Genomic DNA, 17,500 nt, shown 5'->3' on the forward strand with positions numbered 1-17,500 from the left:
CATCCACGGGATACGTTATTCAGAGGGCAGAGTCAGCGTAGATTCAACGCAGACCAATGTTAAACGGCAGGAAGACAACAACTCCTTTATTGGCAATGGCCATGTTCACTCCACGCTTCACTTCCACGACTAAAACGACAAAAAGACTACCTGTTTATTTCACAATAAGAGCCCCCATTTCCTCCCAGTAAGGAAACTCTTCAGGATGGCAAACCGGAAAGATTTCTGGGACCAGCGAGAAGCGATCAAATAGGTGTATCGTACTGTATGTAATGTATTCCTAGAGATGTGACAAAATCAAGTATACTCAAAACAGACTCCAAAAAAAAATGTTTTGAGTGTGATGTTGGTGAACACTATTCTCCCATAAGGCAATGCAAAAAGGAAATGAAGAATCTTCTCACAGTATGTTGATTTCTTGGAACTGCAAAAACAGTATACTGTAAAAATGAGTATATAGCACATAAAAGGGAGTTTTTCCTCGCCACTGTCGCACTAAATGCTTGCTCTTGGGGGAATTACTGGAATTGTTGAGTCTTTGTAAATTATAGAGTGTGGTCTAGACCTACTCTATCTGTAAAGTGTCCTGAGATGACTCTTGTTATGATTTGATACTATAAATAAAATTGAACTGAATTACTGTATACAGTTAGAATGCAGTATGAAATTGGCTCATGGCTTATAATCATTTGCAAATACAGATCAGAGTGATAAAGGTTTTCCTGATGAATCGCATTAATGTTTGCCAGCATGATCATCAGCAAACAAGTTAACATTTCTGAGAGGTCGTGATGTGATTCTTTTTTTGTTGCCGTTTTCTGCCTCATGTAGTTGCACTTCCTCCTTACATTGTTGTTGTAGTCTGCTGAGGTGGCTGCTACGAGAATTGAGTGGGACCTCTCTATGAAGGGCCGTAACCTCTCCTCCACCCTCCTGACTCCAGAGAGAACCTCCACAAACTCTGCTGGACTCGGGTGACTGGGGACAAACACAGGACAGGACGAGTCAGCACTACAAAAGGCCCTGCTGATCAACACTGGGTTGTTTCAAGGAAACGGTGATCGGCCATACCAATGATTAGAAAGGTGATGTAATGATGTCTGGATCCACTGCAACCTGATGGTCTGAATGTTATAAACAGATTTGGGTGGAAAAGGAGAAAACCCTGCACATTGTTTTAGCCTGCAGTATTTTGGAACATGCTGTTGGTAAATAAATTATGTTTTTGAATCCAGTAAAGTTGAATAACTAAAGACCGACATGACAAATTAATCTTATTCTACACATATAAACTTGCCAGTAAAATATTTTAATATTAATATTTTTAGGATGACCACCAAGCTCATCAAAAATCTCACCTACAATAATTACTATGTCCATCTCAAATTAATCTAAGGTGTTTATGATTCATTCCAAGTAGCATCATTGAGATCGTTAAAGTATACATGAGGGGAGAGCTTTCCTTTTGTAAGTTTCAGTATATAGAGCATGCAAAGTTGGACACAATGAATGATGGGTGGTGCATGAAGCGGCCATGACTGATATGATGGAGCCACGACACACCTCCCTTGAGGCGAGCTATTGGCTGATTCGGCGCTTGAGGGACTGTGGGTAGTTAGTGTCATAGACTGTAAAAATACTGGACGAAGCTTCCGGGCCTGAAAAGTGAAGCCAATGCTGCAGCTCCTTAAAGCTGCATTCTATCTGATTTCCAGCAGGGGGAGACTCCACTGGCTCCAACAAGAAGTCTCTTTCTATAGAAGTCTGAGAAAATGAGCCTACTTCTCTCTTGATTTATTACCTCAGTAAACATTTTCATAATGAGTTTATGGTCTCAATCTCTAGTTTCAAGTCTTCTTCAGTACAGCATGATGTTCATTTAGTAAACGATGCTCCCATTTATTCTAAAATAGATGATAAAGCAGGGGATGCTTTAGGACCTGTCAATCAGAACAGAGGCTTAGCAATGCTAACCATGCTAACACACACAACAACTTGTTTTTGGCTGTTGTCCGTGTTTTCATCTCAAACTTTGACCCTCTCACTGTGTGTTTTCACTTCAGCAAAGTTAACTGGAACATTTTGCTCACCCAAAAAAATTTCTTTATGTTCTGCTAACCAAGCTAGCCAGCTACAGCTAGCGTTAGGGGGAAATTTAAGGGAAAGTTTGATTTTCCGTTCTGCCGTACATGCAGATAAATGTCTCCAGTCCCCGGAAGTCTGCATTTATGCGCCAGTAATCTCCACTAGGTGACTCGCTTCAGAAGGGTTGAAAATCAGCAACTTTCCCTCTTTAGCATTTAGCTTAGCGCAGCACCATTGCAACCATAAAAAAATGCTGGCTTGGGGGTGCCTGGGTAGCTCACCTGGTAGAGCGTGCACCCATATGGAGAGGCTCAGTCCTTGAAGCAGCGGCTCAGGGTTCGAGTCCAACCTGCGGCCATTTGCTGCATGTCTTCCCCCTCTCTCCCACCCCCCCCTTTTCTGTCATAAAACAACACTGGCTTGGCCATCCTGTCTTTGAAAATCGTCACGTCCGGTAAAAAAAAAAAAAAAATGTCAACGGCCAAATTGCCAAACCTGAGGCTCAAAACGGCAATCCACAGACCAGTGGGTGACGTCATCGATGCTACATCCATTATTTTTACAGCCTATGGATTGTGTTGTGGAATAACAACTACAGAGGAGTCACTGAAGAATCACACTTTACTTCTGCTTAAAATGAGTTTACAACTCTGACTTACTTGGGCCCAGTGTTGGCGGGCCCCTCGGTCTGGGTGGAGGTGGAGGATGATGGCGCAGGGGGAGAGCTGGTGTCCATGAGCTCTGATGCTACCACTCCTCTAGCAGAGGAGGAAGATGGCAGTGGGGAGGAAGAGGACTGAGGCACCTCTGGCTGCGAGTGGGGACTGCTGTCACTGGACACTCCCTACAACACATGAACACATCACAATACATACAAACACACACAAACACTCAGTACTGTGGTCTGTCCTGTTGGCTCATTGAAGTGATGTAAAAGTGGGCACTGAAAGCATCCATCTGACGTGGCAGTAAGCTGGGGAAACATGCACCACTATGGCGTTCTTTGTTCCCATCTAGGTTTGGAGAAAACTCGGTGTAAGCCTTAGCTTACTTTTTGCATCCAATATCGCTCATCTTCTTCATCACTTAGCCAAATTGGAAGGCACAATCACAAAACATTTACTGGAGGAATCAGCACCATGGTAGTGATATTTCTTCAATATTAAATGGCAATAAACATAAAAAAAAAAAATCATGTCTGTCATAACAATGTGTGTTCTACACTTTATATTGAGCAAAAAAATGCATGTTTAGTGCATGTTGTCTAATGCCACATAATGGACACAGGAAGTGATCCAAACTTTGCAGTATGCAGAACGCGATCGTTCATCAGTGTGGATGCTCACATCGTTCTTGGTGTGGACGGCACTTAACAAAACCCATGAAAATGTATTTAATGATGACCTTATTTCTAAATAGCCTTAATTATTCTGTAAATGATCTACGACTTGCCTAGCTAAGATATGTAGTTACAATGCTATCACCAAAAGCAGCATGTGCACTGTACCTCCAGCCTGTGGATCAAAGAGCGAGCGTCTCTGAGCAGGTTCTCCGCCAGCTGCAGCCTCATCCTGGGCTCACTCTGCACCGACTGCTCCACGTTGATCTGCATGTCCACCGACCCGTTGCTCTACACATACAGATATCAGACAGCTTTACAGGAAGAGGGAGACTGAAGTAGGGCTGCCCGATATGAGGAAAATATCTAATTGCGATTATTTTTTCTGATATTACGATATGATTCAGGATATTGGAGGGAATGATTTTTGAATCGTTATTCTCATTTCCATTGAAAAATATTAAAATAAAAAAAAAATTAAGATTTTTGCGAGGATCTGTACCAAACGAAGATGTTTTCTGTAGTCTGTAGGATAGGACTTGTCAGCCGGGACTTCTCTGCAGCACCTCAATACTTCATTCAGAATGGTTTGACACAGATTTTGCCTTTTTTGCCATATTTTGCAATTTCTATAAAGTTGCCATTAATTGTTCAGCCCTAGACTGAAGGGTTAAAAAGATTGATGAAATAATGAGCCTTTACCCCGGGGCTGGTGCTGACCCTGGCATTCCTTCCAGCTTCACCAACTCCAGCCATCATCTGCTGAACAGACATCTACAAAACAGATTCCAGCTGTCACCGAGCATGAACTCATTCCTCCCTTCAGAAAAATAAGAGTCAAGCTTCGGTTGGCATGAAGCAGGGTCATCCCCACCTGTATCTGCTGAGGCTCCATGATGTTGACGGGAAGGTTGAAGGTCCCCAGCATCACGTAGCTGTTACGGTCATGTGGTGCACCCTGGGAGGAGGTCGAGGCATGGCTGCTGCTGCTGCTTCTGTCCTCTGCCTCCCCGGTAGAAACACCTGCACCCCCAGGTGGGGCACGCTCCACCAGGTGGATTACCTTCCCATCCACATCTGATGAAGAAACAACGGAATGGACTATATAACATACTGTAGAACTGTTTTAATTTGAACTTCTCGCCATTCTCATTCGATTTAGCCATTTCCCCATTTCATATATTTAATAAACTGTCTTCTGCATTTGTCAGTGTTGGTTGGACAAGAGCAGCATTACTGGGCTCTGGTAACTTATAATTGTACCATGTCATTATTTCTGACATGACTTCTCAAAGTGCTTCTTACACACTACAGTCACACACCGATGGCACAGCATCGGGAGCAAATCATGGTTTAGTGTGTTGCCCAAGGACACGTCGACAGCTTCAAGCATCGACCTTCCGATTGGTAGACGACTGCCCTACCACCGAAATACTGAGGAATTTCTCCTCCTGCATCATCGAGAGCATCCTGACGGGAAACATCACTGGTACAGAAACAGCACTGAACAGGTCTGCAAGGCCCTGCAGAGAGGGGTTCGATTGGCTGAACTTACAGTAGGGGGTGCCCTACCCTGCCTAAAGGATATTTACACCAGGCGCTGCAAGAAAAAGGCTCAGAGAATCATTAAAGATCCAAACCACCCAGGTAACAGCCTCCCCCCAAACACATTCTATGACAAATCATGCACTAAGTGAAGGAGTGGATTGAGGTTACATTTTCATTGGAATTGTATGACATGTGACAAACAAAATCGATGATCGATTAATAACAAAGCCCGCCTTTTGCTTGATTTAATTGGCTTCCTGGGCCAACTTGACGTCTAAAAACCGCTAGAAAAAGGTGATGCGGGCAGAAAGAGAGTAGCGCATGCAGGCTTGTGTACCACAGGAAAACAATGGTACCAGCGAGGGTCTCGGTGTGATCGCCCCTAAACTGTAGAGAGCGCTGTATGCGGCTGTGGCTCAGGTGTAGAGCGGTCGCCTACCAATCAGAAGGTTCATCCCTGGCCCTGCAGTCCCATGTTGAAGTGTCCTTGGGCAACCCCCAATTTCTCCCGATGGTGCACCATAGGTGCGTGAATGTGTGTGAATGTTTATCTGATGAGCAGGTGGCACCTTGTATGGCAGCCTTGGCTGCCAGTGTGTGAATGTGTGTGAATGGTGAATGGTTCCTGTATTATGTAAAAGCACTTTGAGTAGTCATTAAGACTAGAAAAGCGCTATATAAATACAGTCCATGTTTGAGAAGAGAATGTCACTCTCGTCTGACTGCATTTTCTTTCTGTCTATTTGATGTTAATGAGAAACAGGGTGGTGTGTCTGGTGAGAAGAGGGGTGAATAGCTGGATAGAACTAAAATAATACTTTAACTTGTGCTCTTTGGTAAATGATGCGTTTGCTGAATTATAGGAGATGCTTGGACAGATTCAGAAAAGATGGGGAATCAAACTTTATCGGAACATCTGGTTAGCAGTTATTTTCCTTGTTTTTCTTTTTTTTTTTTTTACAGAGTTCTGCTGATACAGACACCCGCTCAGAGTGGGACTGTGTAGCCAGCGAGCAGTTCATGACCTGCTTTAATCTTTCCTTCAACTCCATTGGTTGATTCCATCCTTCTGGTTAACGCTAGCTAAATCCTGGAACCCACAGTTTGTTTGACCGCCCACTGACACGCAGCAAAGTTAAAACCAGAGAAGTCAGGCTCAAACTGCAGAAGACAGCAAGGTGAGCCGGGTCAGTCCGCAGAGCCCTTAGCAACACACCTGCCAAGTATGAAGTAGATCAATTAAAAACAGTTCTCAAGATATGCAAAGGACACACAGAAACACAGAGGTCCCTTGCTTTATAGTTGCAAAGCCAAACAGCACCGCTGTGTGTCATAAAATTAACAGAAAAAGACAATGAAATCATTAATCGTAATTATTTGTATGACAATTATTCGTCAACTAAAATGTCATAATTGTTACAGCCCTAAGTGTGACTGATGATAAGTCACCTAATAATAAGCAGAGTGATTGGGAGAGTGGAATCCTGCAGTTCAATATAGAGGACAGTTTATCAGTGACTTCCTTCCAAAAGTGCTTTACAGGTTGGCAGTGCCAGATTGCCAGGTTGGAATCATCTAAGGTGTAAGTGTGGTGGAATTTCCAGCTTACAAACTCATGCTATGTAAGTTGAGACAGTGGTAGCCAGGTCTCATTCAGGTCAGTGTCCAACATAACCTCAGAACCTTTCCAGGCAGAGCAGTACTTCAACTCTCCGTCTCCATAGATGATGGGAGACGTAACAGCTGTATGATAAGACTGTGCTGCCTCGAGCACTCCGATCCCACCAAGGTCAGGGGAGGAAGTGAACACATAACACATACTCACATTCATACGCACACACTTTGGCATACTTCCCAGAGACTCAACAAGGTTTTAGGTAAGCATATGTGTTTACGGCGCCCGCAATATCTTTGTTTACATTGAAGGTTCAGATAAACTTAGTGCTTCCAGCATGAGTTTAAATACACCGACAGGGAGAGAGGAACTTCAGAGTTGGGACGGCACTACACGATAACACATCGTGGTTAAACTGTACTGTTTGCCTAAATTCTCTTCGATCGAGATTCTATTAAATGCTTGTGTGTAAGTCATCAAAGTCTTCTGGACCTTCATGTATCCAGAAGTCAAGCTGCTCCTGAGTTTTAGTTAGGGGGGCAGATTTTGACATATATTGGATTTAACTAAAAAGGTGTTTGTTTCCTACCCTGTCAAAAGTCTGTCCATCTTATAGTGTTTTCCTTGTAATTGCACAAGCCTGGCAGGCTGCCAGGCCAACAGGGACCCCCACCCGGCCAGAATTTTTTTTTATTCCAAAAATAACACCAAATATTCATTCTGCGCACTGCCATGAACTGCAGCGACACACCGCTGTGAGTCACTGAATGAGACAACTGTATGGTTAGTGTCACGTCATAATTCAGCTGTGAGTTTTCATTGGCCGTCTGGCTGGGGTGGGGGTGGTGGTGGCTTGGCTGAGTCAGAGGGTGAAGAGAGACTGACGGAGAGAGTCAGCGTTCCTGATTGATGACGTTACCCCCTATCAGCTTATGTTAGTGTTATGAGCAACGCGCCAGACTCCGTTTAAAATAAAATCCCTGTAAATGCTACATTGCATGTAAGGAAATAACATGAGGTGACAGGTGAACAAGCTTTAAAAGTGACATATTTAAATCGATGTGAAGCGTTGCTCATGTGTATTAGGAAAAGTAAGTGATACATATTTAAAGAAGCTTTAAAGTGTTAAGGCTAAAGCAGTCAACCTAGGGAAAACTACATGTCGTTTGGCTTTCTAAATGAACGTTGATAGTCTTGCTAGCAAGAAAGCACTCGTTATTTTTAAACAGGTTGGCCTAGTATGGGAGGCAAAAACACAAGTAATGATAAGCACAGCTAATAATATTAACGATGGCTCAGTTCCAGCAATTATTGCAATGCAAAGCAGCAATTTCTGTTATTTGTTACATTTGCTAGCTAAGCAAAGGTGAAAAATCTACTTCCTTTGCTTTGCACGAGGTTATAAAGCACATCCACTGTTGATTCCAAATCATGCTTCTTCGCTATGTGCACTGTAGCCATGCTGTGTGTGTGTGTGTGTGTGTGTGTGTACTGTAGGTTAGCAGGTTACATGTACTCACTGTATTCAGTCAGCGTTGTGTGGTCCTGCAGCACCCTGCCCTGGTAGATGAGCCTCTGTTTGTCTACTGGGATCTCCACTGATGACGCTATGTGCTCCTTCAACTGCTTCACTGTTAGCTATAGGGAAAAAACACACACACACACACACACACACACACACACACACACACACACACACATAACCTGTCAATGAAACAGAAGGGGAAAAGAGGAGTCTAAGTAAAGAAGTATTTAAATCAGGCTAAGAGCATTACCTCGCCTCGGACTCTGTAGCTCCTGCTCTGGGAGTCCAGAGTCTTCACAGTGACTTCAATCATGCCGCTGGACTCGGCCATATTTCCGAATGTCTAAAATAATAATAAAGTTAGAGTAATTTAAGCGTTAGGCAGCTAATGTTTAGTAACTAGGCTACATCAGGGATTATCTTTAATATGGGAAATGGGCGGAAGAGGAACTAAACTAGTAACCTTTAAACACCATCGTTAAAACATGTGGTGAAATAATTAAACAGCACCTGGGTTACAGACAGCTCCGGTGCCTAGTTGTTGTTTTTAGCTTGTTAGCCAGCCAGCTAACGTTAGCTAATCCGGGACGATATTATAACAGTGCTAAATAGCTAATATCCCCCGGGGAGGTCGTTGTCCACGTTTAGGGGAGGTCTCGCTTTTGATTAAAATCCTGCTAAAGTGTTCTACAATCTGGGGAGTTCTATTTTAAACGACACTCCCGTTTAGAGTATGAGCGCAGGTTGACCCGTTAGCTAACTAGCTTATTTTTCCCAAATTAAACACACGGCACTGAACGCAACGTCAAAGGACCCCGCTGACGTAAAGAGAAGCGTCTGTTTCATGCCTGAGCGCCTTTGTGATTTTAAAGGTTGTAACTTTGGCAAAGTGTGGGCCGATAGTTAATAATACTAATATTGAAAATGACAATAATAATAACAACAACAACATATTTTAGGCTATTATTCATCGTTTTTTAATTAGTAGCAGTAGCAGCATAGTATTCATATTGGTTGTTGTAGTGGTAGAATTCAATGTATAGTAGCCTACTTAATAATCCAAAAAACTGTAGCCTGTAGTGGATTCTCGTGTTTTTTTTTTTTTTTCATGACACACCTCCAGTGATTGTGTGTGTGTGTGTGTGTGTGTGTGTGTGTGTGTGTGTGTGTGTGTGTGTGTGTGTGTCTGTCTGTCTGTCTGTCCTGACGGACAAGTTGAGACGGGAGTGAAGGTGTGGCGGCAGTCCTGAGAAGGAGACCTATCTGCGACATTCAAGTTCCAAGGGTGGAAACTTTGTGGAACTTTTCCTGATGTCTGTCTTCATTCGGCGTCGCGAGTCTTTGGCCATATGGTAGTGTTGTAGAGGAGCGAGGTACAGGAACAGATCTGGAGGCAGCAGGAGCCTCGCAGGCTGGATTTCGCTGTCTTTGGTGACCTGATATCGACATTGCTGGATCCCAAACCTTCAGGTCATGCTCATGTGGCTCATGCGATTTGGAGGAATGTAACAATCTGCCATGGAGAAGGCTTAATAACTGCTGGAGGAAGAGGTAGATAGACACGGCGTTGGCATTCGGAATGCTTTAACGAGTCTAATCACTTTGTGTTTCCCAGTGCAGTGGTGAGCAAAGGTCTGTGAGGGCTGGCTGTTAACTAAGCAATATATAAATGGTATAATAAAAATGGCACAGCATTCAGGACCACTTCCTTATAAATTAACAGTTCGGCTCTAAAGTCCTGATATGATAACAAGGTAGGTCTATTTATGGAAGCCCGATTCCTCCAGGTAAATTTAAAAAATGGATGAAGATTCCAGAATGACAAAAATTAAGATAGCTACTCATAGTAAGTCAAAAATACTAAGCTAAAAGGCTACGTTTTAAAATGAAAGTATAAGACCGAAGTCAAAACTTAAAAATCATAGGTCACACATTGGAATTGTTTAGTGAACATTTTGAATCAAACTTTGTTTTACACATAATCTCATAATTTTTGTTTGACTTATTATTGGCTTATTTTACTTACTCTCAGTTATATTTTTGACTTTGGTCTATGTATTTACAGAAACCCCAGAAAAAGACAAATTAGCAATGATACAAATTAAAATAGGCTACTCATCAGAATTTGAGTTTAATGTCTCAAAATTCTGACTTACAGTATAATGGACATCCTGTCACAATTCCGACTTTCTGTGTTTAAATTATAAGATACTAAACCCCAATTTGGCCTTTTACTTAAAAAAATAATTGAGTCAAAAACGGACTTGACTTTTTAAGTTTCAATTAAGTCATGCTATGGACATAGAAAGTCAAAGTTATAAAATAATAAGCCAAAATAATGTTATAGGAATTCAAAACATTTGACCTTGTATCTCATTATTTTGACTTTCCATTAATTCTTTTATTTGATGTCCTTTTGTTGGAACTTTCTGAGGCAAGACAGCTGTGTCTGATCTGAAACAGCCAACGCATACAATTTATCTTCATTTTAAAATGTGTTTTTATTCATTTAACTCTTTTGTGTGTGTGTGTGTGTGTGTAAAATAAGAGTTTAAAAGGCGTTTCTAAAAGGAAGTTGGTTATGGAGTGGGCTGCCGTTCATTGAGTAGAAACAGTGATGTGGGGCTTTACTGATGTCCAATTTGATTTCTGTCTTTCCCAACCCCGACCCTCTCTGCTTCATCCAGCAGGCTGTGCTTCACTGCAGCTCTGATCTCTTCCCGTTTCTCTCATTTCTGGCCTTAGCTTTTTTTCACATTTTTGCAACGCTTCCTTTTCCTATACTTTTCCATCACTTCTCACACAGCTACCATGCGCCGATTCAGCTCTGAGGGATCCCTCCTGGATCTTGACTTCCTCCCGTGGAAGAGGGTGGCACTGAAGGACCCAGATAATGGGAAGAACCGGGAGTCTGGCACCTATACACCTCACATGAAGGAAGATGAGCTGGGTGGGGGCTCGGGCTTCCAGACTCCCACCATCCTGGAGCCCAGAGCGAGTCCACCTGAGGCCAGAAAGAAGGGGATGAACAAGGAGCACAGCGTCAGTGTGGAGACCCTGAGCGAGCTGGGGAAACAGGACAAGAGCCACCTGGGAGTGTGTGTCATCAGTGGAGGCTGCAGGGCCTACAGCGACGGCCAGCTGGCCCCGGCCAACAAGGGCAGCACGGAGAGCATGGAGGGAGACAATCTGACCCCCCCGTCTCCTTCGTCCTCCGCCAACCCCTTCCCCCTCAAACCTCAGCACAGGCACCAGCATAAAGCCAAGCTGGCTGCCGCTAAACTGCACCTCAAGAGTCTGTTTGGACAGGTGGGATACTAGTTCACTTTCAGTCTACACCAGGGGTCTTCAACGTATTTTAAGCCAAGGACCCCTTAACTGAAAGAGAGACGGAGCAGGGACCCCCTACTACATATTGTACAAAATTAAGTTGCATATAAAACAGGGCCTACAATAACATGTAGGGCGGCCTAAACCCTTCATACATACCTTTTTTAGTGAATAGAATACTAAGCTATTAAAATAATAATTGTTGGCATGATTTTATAAATCATGTTTTAATGTTAAACATACATGTGGCCCAGTGAATCTATAGGATGATCTGTATCTGTGGATGGTTACCATAGTGACTACCTTACCTATAGGTAGGGCTGGGTATCATTCAAGCATTTTCGATACCGGTACCGAGACCAATACCGTGACTTCGATACCGGTTCCTAAACGTTACTTTTTTCTATACCAATTTTATGAAACAAAATGAAATTACAGCATTACAACATTAAGGCACAAATCTTTTGATTTATGTTCCATCTCTGACTACGTCTCTGTGTAACGTACAGTTTTTCCTGCGTGTCTCTACGACGTGTAACGTTAGACAGCCAATCACAGACATTATTAGGTTTTGGTAGAAGCATGCTGCGTGCTGATTGGCTCACTGATGCTGATGAGATTTACTCCTTAGGTAGTCTCGCATTGCCAGACCTTCCTCCACACCGCTGCGGAGGTAGGTCTGGCTAGTCCACACAGCATTCCGGGATGGGAGAAAAACGTGCTCTGGGTTATTGGCATTTCTTTAAACCAATCACAATCATCATGGGCGGGGCTAAGCTCCAGACGGAGCCACGGTGCCTCTGCTAAATAGTCTCAGGAAGGAACTTGTTTTGGTGGAACATGTGGACGTTCAAAAGTAGTTTTAGTTGTGCAACAGAAAACTCAGATTGGACAGATAGTCTAGCTAGCTGTCTGGATTTACCCTGCAGAGATCTGAGGAGCAGTTAACCATAGTCCTCACAAATCCACCAGAGGTTAGAACGCCAACACAAAGAAAGCCCAAGGCAACGGACACCTGGCCTAAATAAGTGAAATACGGCAGAATTACCGTCGGCAACGGAGCAATGCCGGAAGTTAGGTATCGAAATTTGGTATTGAATGACGAGGCATTTTTTTATACTCAATACTTTAGAGGCAATTCGGTCCTTCTCCAGGGTTCCAGAAATATTTTTTTCCCACTTTCCAGCCATTGGTTTCTGTTCAGCTCAGTATGTTGGATTTGTATCTGCTTGTGTTAATATGAAATATTGATTGGAGTAGAGCTGCAAAGATGAATCGATTAGTTGGAAAAAGTCCAAATTCTCTGATTGCAGCTTCTCTCCTCTGGGACAGTAAACTGAATATATTTGAGTTGTGGACAAAACAAGACATTTGAGGACGTCATCTTGAACTTTGGGAAACTCAACAACTCATCCATAACCAAGAAAACAATTGACGGATTATTCGCCAATGAAAATAATCGGTAGTTGCAGCCCTAGATTGTAGTTGCTTTAAATCAACTGGTGACACTCGACTCAACAGTTGAGCTTAACATTTGAACACAGACATAATGTCCTACAAGAGCTATGGGTAAATCACACAGCACCTGAGCTCTCATGTCAACAGATCGGTCTCCATGACAATTGGGACTCCATCTGCTGATGACAACCATGTGAAATGGTTGAAAGCTTTGGAAAATAGCCATTAAGCACACCTTGAGTTGGGATTTTTGTGAGTCAAGTTTCTTTTTAAAGCTTTAGTGCATAACTTTTTGATATTAATAAACGTCCGTTACATTAAAGCCATTGCCAAATGAGTTTCTATAAAGCTAATTCAGACTATCAGCTCCTCACAACTCTCTCTGGATTTCTCAGTATGACTATGTTCAGAAGATTGTGGCGTCCGGTGACTTTCCCTCGCAGAAACTCGAGTGAAGATAATGACCTCTTCTGAAGAGTCCATCATGATTTTTTAATCCTCCGTGTCCTCCTTGGCTACTAGCAGCTGTGTGGGGGGGGGGGGGGGGGGCTGTGTGTGATCACAGAAGGCTTGTATCACGTGGACGCGTCAACAGTTTTGTTGTCATTACGTAGAGTTCCTCGTGGGGGAGACAGAAACTACACACTGTAGCTTTAATGAACAACAACAAAAAAACAATTTGCTCACAAGATGACAAATTTACAAGTCCTAGTCGATTCCTAAAACCTTTAACGTATCCCTGTCTGCTTATTCTTAGGCTACCTGTTTAAAGGTTCTCAACTGTCGGTGCTGTAGCTTAGTTTAGAGATTTGAACTCAGTTCTATGTGACAGTAAAACCTGGGAAGATTTACATTTATTGGGGTTTCAGACAGTGCAACAGGAACAAGATCTCCAGTTAACTTGTGTTTTTTTTTTTTTTTGTTTCAGAGTCCTACTTCCTCAAACTCCAACCTGTCTAATGCAGACCCGAAAGACAGGTAAGAATCTTTATTTTCAGGTGTTCACTGTTGCTATTTGATATTATTTTTTTATTATATATCTTCACCCCAATCAAGACATTTAATTTACTCTTTGGATAAACATGGGATGCTCATTAGAGGTTGTACCAGAATAGGTTTATGTGGTTTCAAAAAACACCATATTTTTGTTGTACTGAACATTGCTGCAGCTCCTCTTTTCACCCTGTGTGTTGAGCTCTCTGTTTTAGCTACAGAGTGAGACCTCTCACTTCTGTTCCATCTTTGTTAGGAGTCACACATGCTCAGTACCTAGGTAAGGACTACTAGCCAGTCAGAAGTAGAGTGTGAGGGCGTGCCCTGACAGTACCTAGGTAAGGACTACTAGCCAGTCAGAAGCAGAGTATGAGGGCGTGCCCTGACAGTACCTAGGTAAGGACTACTAGCCAGTCAGAAGCAGAGTATGAGGGCGTGCCCTGACAGTACCTAGGTAAGGACTACTAGCCAGTCAGAAGCAGAGTATGAGGGCGTGCCCTGACAGTACCTAGGTAAGGACTACTAGCCAGTCAGAAGTAGAGTATGAGGGCCCTGACAGTACCTAGGTAAGGACTACTAGCCAGTCAGAAGCAGAGTATGAGGGTGTACCCTGACAGTACCTAGGTAAGGACTACTAGCCAGTCAGAAGCAGAGTATGAGGGTGTGCTCTGACAGTACCTAGGTAAGGACTACTAGCCAGTCAGAAGTAGAGTATGAGGGCCCTGACAGTACCTAGGTAAGGACTACTAGCCAGTCAGAAGCAGAGTATGAGGGTGTACCCTGACAGTACCTAGGTAAGGACTACTAGCCAGTCAGAAGCAGAGTATGAGGGCGTGCCCTGACTGTACCTAGGTAAGGACTACTAGCCAGTCAGAAGCAGACTATGAGGGTGTGCCCTGACAGTAGCTAGGTAAAGACTACTAGCCAGTCAGAAGCAGAGTATGAGGGCGTGCTCTGACAGTACCTAGGTAAGGACTACTAGCCAGTCAGAAGCAGAGTATGAGGGCATGCTCTGACAGTACCTAGGTAAGGACTACTAGCCAGTCAGAAGCAGAGTATGAGGGTGTGCCACGCTAGCAGCTAGGCGAGCATTATAATGTGTGTTACAAAGTGAAGTAAAGGCTGGACTACAATAGAGCTGTTTGGAGCAGTTTGTGAACAGTGTTTTCTGTTGGAGATGGTAATTCCTTTGGGGTGGACTTTGGGCTTTTTACCTTTGTAAACCTATAACATGCACAAAAAAAAATATAACACGATAAAGGAAAGGGAAAAAGCCAAAAAGCATAATATGAGCACTTTAAAATAAAATCCATTTGACGGTGATTCAGTATTTTCTCACCCTCTATAAGATTGTTATGAAGTTCCATGTTGTGTTGTGCTGTGGTGAGATGTGATGATAGCATGATAGCTGACGTCTGCTGCCTCTCCCTGTATTTTTTGTGGCCCCTGTCCACAGTGCTACAGAGAGGAGGTCTCGCCTGGTCTTCATGCGTCAGTGGAGTCAGGTGGGCCACGGTAAGAAGAGGAAGATCAGCCAGGAAGAGCTGGAGAAATGGGCCGAGTCCCTGAACGCCCTGCTGGCCAGCCACAGTAAGTCCTGCTTCCTCCTCACAGTCTTCACAATCATTAGACTTTATTGATCCCCGCAGGGAAATTGTTTAGTTGCAGTTGCTCACAGTCAAATTCAAGGTGAAAAAGAGTAAGAAAAGATGAAGTCAATAAGTGTATAAAGTACACAAAGTAACATAGCAACTAGTCTATATCCACAACGTTCCACTTCCGGGATTGTTCAGGTGCCGCCGGAAATTCCGCCAGTCCCTCTTCCTTTGTGTTGGCGTTCTAACCTCTGGTGGATTTGTGAGGACTATGGTTAACTGCTCCTCAGATCTCTGCAGGGTAAATCCAGACAGCTAGCTAGACTATCTGTCCAATCGGAGTTATCTCTCGTACGACTAAAACTACTTTTGAACGTCCACATGTTCCACCAAAACAAGTTCCTTCCTGAGACTATTTAGCGGAGGCACCGTGGCTCCGTCCGGAACTTAGCACCACCCATGATGATTGTGATTGGTTTAAAGAAATGCCAATAACCCAGAGCACGTTTTTCTCCCATCCCGGAATGCTGTGTGGACTAGCCAGACCTTCCTCCGCAGCGCTGTGGAGGAAGGTCTGGCAATGCGAGACTAGGGGAAATGCAACACTAACAAGCCACGGCCGAGTGACGTGCGCCGTCGTGACGTGACGTGTAGTTACATTTTGTCTGTCGCTGAAGGTGCTCCAAAGACTGACCAGTGTGTTGTGGAGTGGCTGGGAGGAGTTGTCCAGGATAGAATGTTTTTTGACTTCTCTATTTTGATTTTATTTAACCCAACTATAGAGTGTAAAAAACTAATGAACGAGGGGCGGCCTCTAGCTCACTTGGTAGAGCATGCGCCCCATGTTGGCTCAGTCCTTGGCAGCAGCCCGGGTTTGATTCCAACCTGAGGCCCTTTGCTGTGTCTCATGCCCCCTCTCTCTCCACCATTTCCTGTCTCTCTTAAAGGGTAACTACCGTTGTTTTTCAACCTGGACCCTATTTTCCTACGTTTTTGTGTGTAAGTGACTGATGGGAACAACAATCTTTGATATTGGTCCAGTATTAAGTGTGCTGTAACCGGCAGCCACAGACCAGGCTGAAATGTAACCCTATGGGGCAAATGTGCATCATCAATTTTGTTTCCATTGACTTTGAATGAAGTGTATTTTACAATGCTAAAATTACTGTTTATTTACATGGAGTCTGGTGGGTTCAGCGAATGCGATTTTGTGGATGTTTAAAAAAAAAGGATCTTACTCTTTAACAGAAAGATCGACCTCCTTAGAAATCCTTTCCATAATGTTGTCAGACACTTAGAATATTAATCTGAGTCTGTCAGCAGCAAAACAAGCACTTTTATGAAGGTAAATACAAGCTGGACAAATACCCTATTAACTTACATTGTAGTTTGTTTCTCGCATAATACTGGACCAATGTCAAAGATAGTTGTTCCCATCAGTCACTTAGACACAAACACATAGGAAAATAGGGTCCTTTTTTAAAATATATAATCATAAAATGGTGACCGTAGCATCTGTGATGTCACCCATTGGTTTGTGGACATTTTTTTACAACATATTTTCTTCAGTGCACAACCTCACAAACACTTGACCAACATTTCAGACTACTAGGTTGAAAACTGTGGCGGCCAAAGGGTGGGTAAATGCTTGACAACCGGTTGAGCTGGTCACGGCTAAAAACTATTTCTGTTCAAGTCCCTGGCAACAGTAAGTTTCCTCTGATAAAATCTCTCTACAGGATTTTCAAAGTGTTATGCGTCATGAGAGGGATAGTTCTGTGATTAGAGGGGGTCAAAGTTAGGGCTTTTGTCCCGATTCGATTATTTCGCAAGAACATGGCTGCCCTTTGGATTTGTATTGCGAATTTCATTTATTGTGATTCTAGAAGTATTGTGATTCGATAGTATTGAGTATTGACATTTTCTTTTCCTTCTTTTAACAAAAACTGAGAGAGAGAGAGACTTTAAAGCATGCATAAAAAAAATGAGTATATACATATGTGTATATGTAA

General features: G+C 43.2%; 2 protein-coding genes across 8 annotated transcripts in view; one reads left to right on the forward strand and one right to left on the reverse strand.

Annotated features, from left to right (window-relative positions):
- Nucleotides 1-8,917, reverse strand: part of bag6l (BCL2 associated athanogene 6, like) — a 61,668-nt gene extending 52,751 nt beyond the window's left edge. For all 3 annotated transcript variants that reach the window (XM_035993465.1, XM_035993464.1, XM_035993466.1), the window contains exons 1-8: nt 8,623-8,917; nt 8,363-8,455; nt 8,108-8,225; nt 4,299-4,501; nt 4,127-4,198; nt 3,593-3,715; nt 2,745-2,929; nt 849-978 (exon numbers count right to left, since the gene is read on the reverse strand). In XM_035993465.1, the coding sequence (XP_035849358.1) occupies nt 849-978; nt 2,745-2,929; nt 3,593-3,715; nt 4,127-4,198; nt 4,299-4,501; nt 8,108-8,225; nt 8,363-8,443 (912 nt within the window). In that variant the 5' untranslated portion in view covers nt 8,444-8,455; nt 8,623-8,917. The remainder of the gene's footprint in view (nt 1-848; nt 979-2,744; nt 2,930-3,592; nt 3,716-4,126; nt 4,199-4,298; nt 4,502-8,107; nt 8,226-8,362; nt 8,456-8,622) is intronic.
- Nucleotides 8,918-9,293: 376 nt separating this feature from the next.
- The window catches only part of si:ch211-152p11.4 (regulator of G-protein signaling 1), a 35,650-nt gene continuing 27,443 nt past the window's right edge, over nt 9,294-17,500 (forward strand). The window contains exons 1-4 of one of the 5 annotated variants that reach the window (XM_031278967.2): nt 9,294-9,663; nt 10,800-11,421; nt 13,829-13,878; nt 15,350-15,483. In XM_031278967.2, coding sequence (XP_031134827.1) covers nt 10,924-11,421; nt 13,829-13,878; nt 15,350-15,483 — 682 coding nt within the window. In that variant the 5' untranslated portion in view covers nt 9,294-9,663; nt 10,800-10,923. The remainder of the gene's footprint in view (nt 9,664-10,799; nt 11,422-13,828; nt 13,879-15,349; nt 15,484-17,500) is intronic. The other 4 variants (XM_031278966.2, XM_031278962.2, XM_031278963.2 and 1 more) reach the window with 4 other exon arrangements.

Source organism: Sander lucioperca, chromosome 16, assembly GCF_008315115.2.
Source record: "Sander lucioperca isolate FBNREF2018 chromosome 16, SLUC_FBN_1.2, whole genome shotgun sequence".
Lineage (NCBI taxonomy): Eukaryota > Metazoa > Chordata > Actinopteri > Perciformes > Percidae > Sander > Sander lucioperca.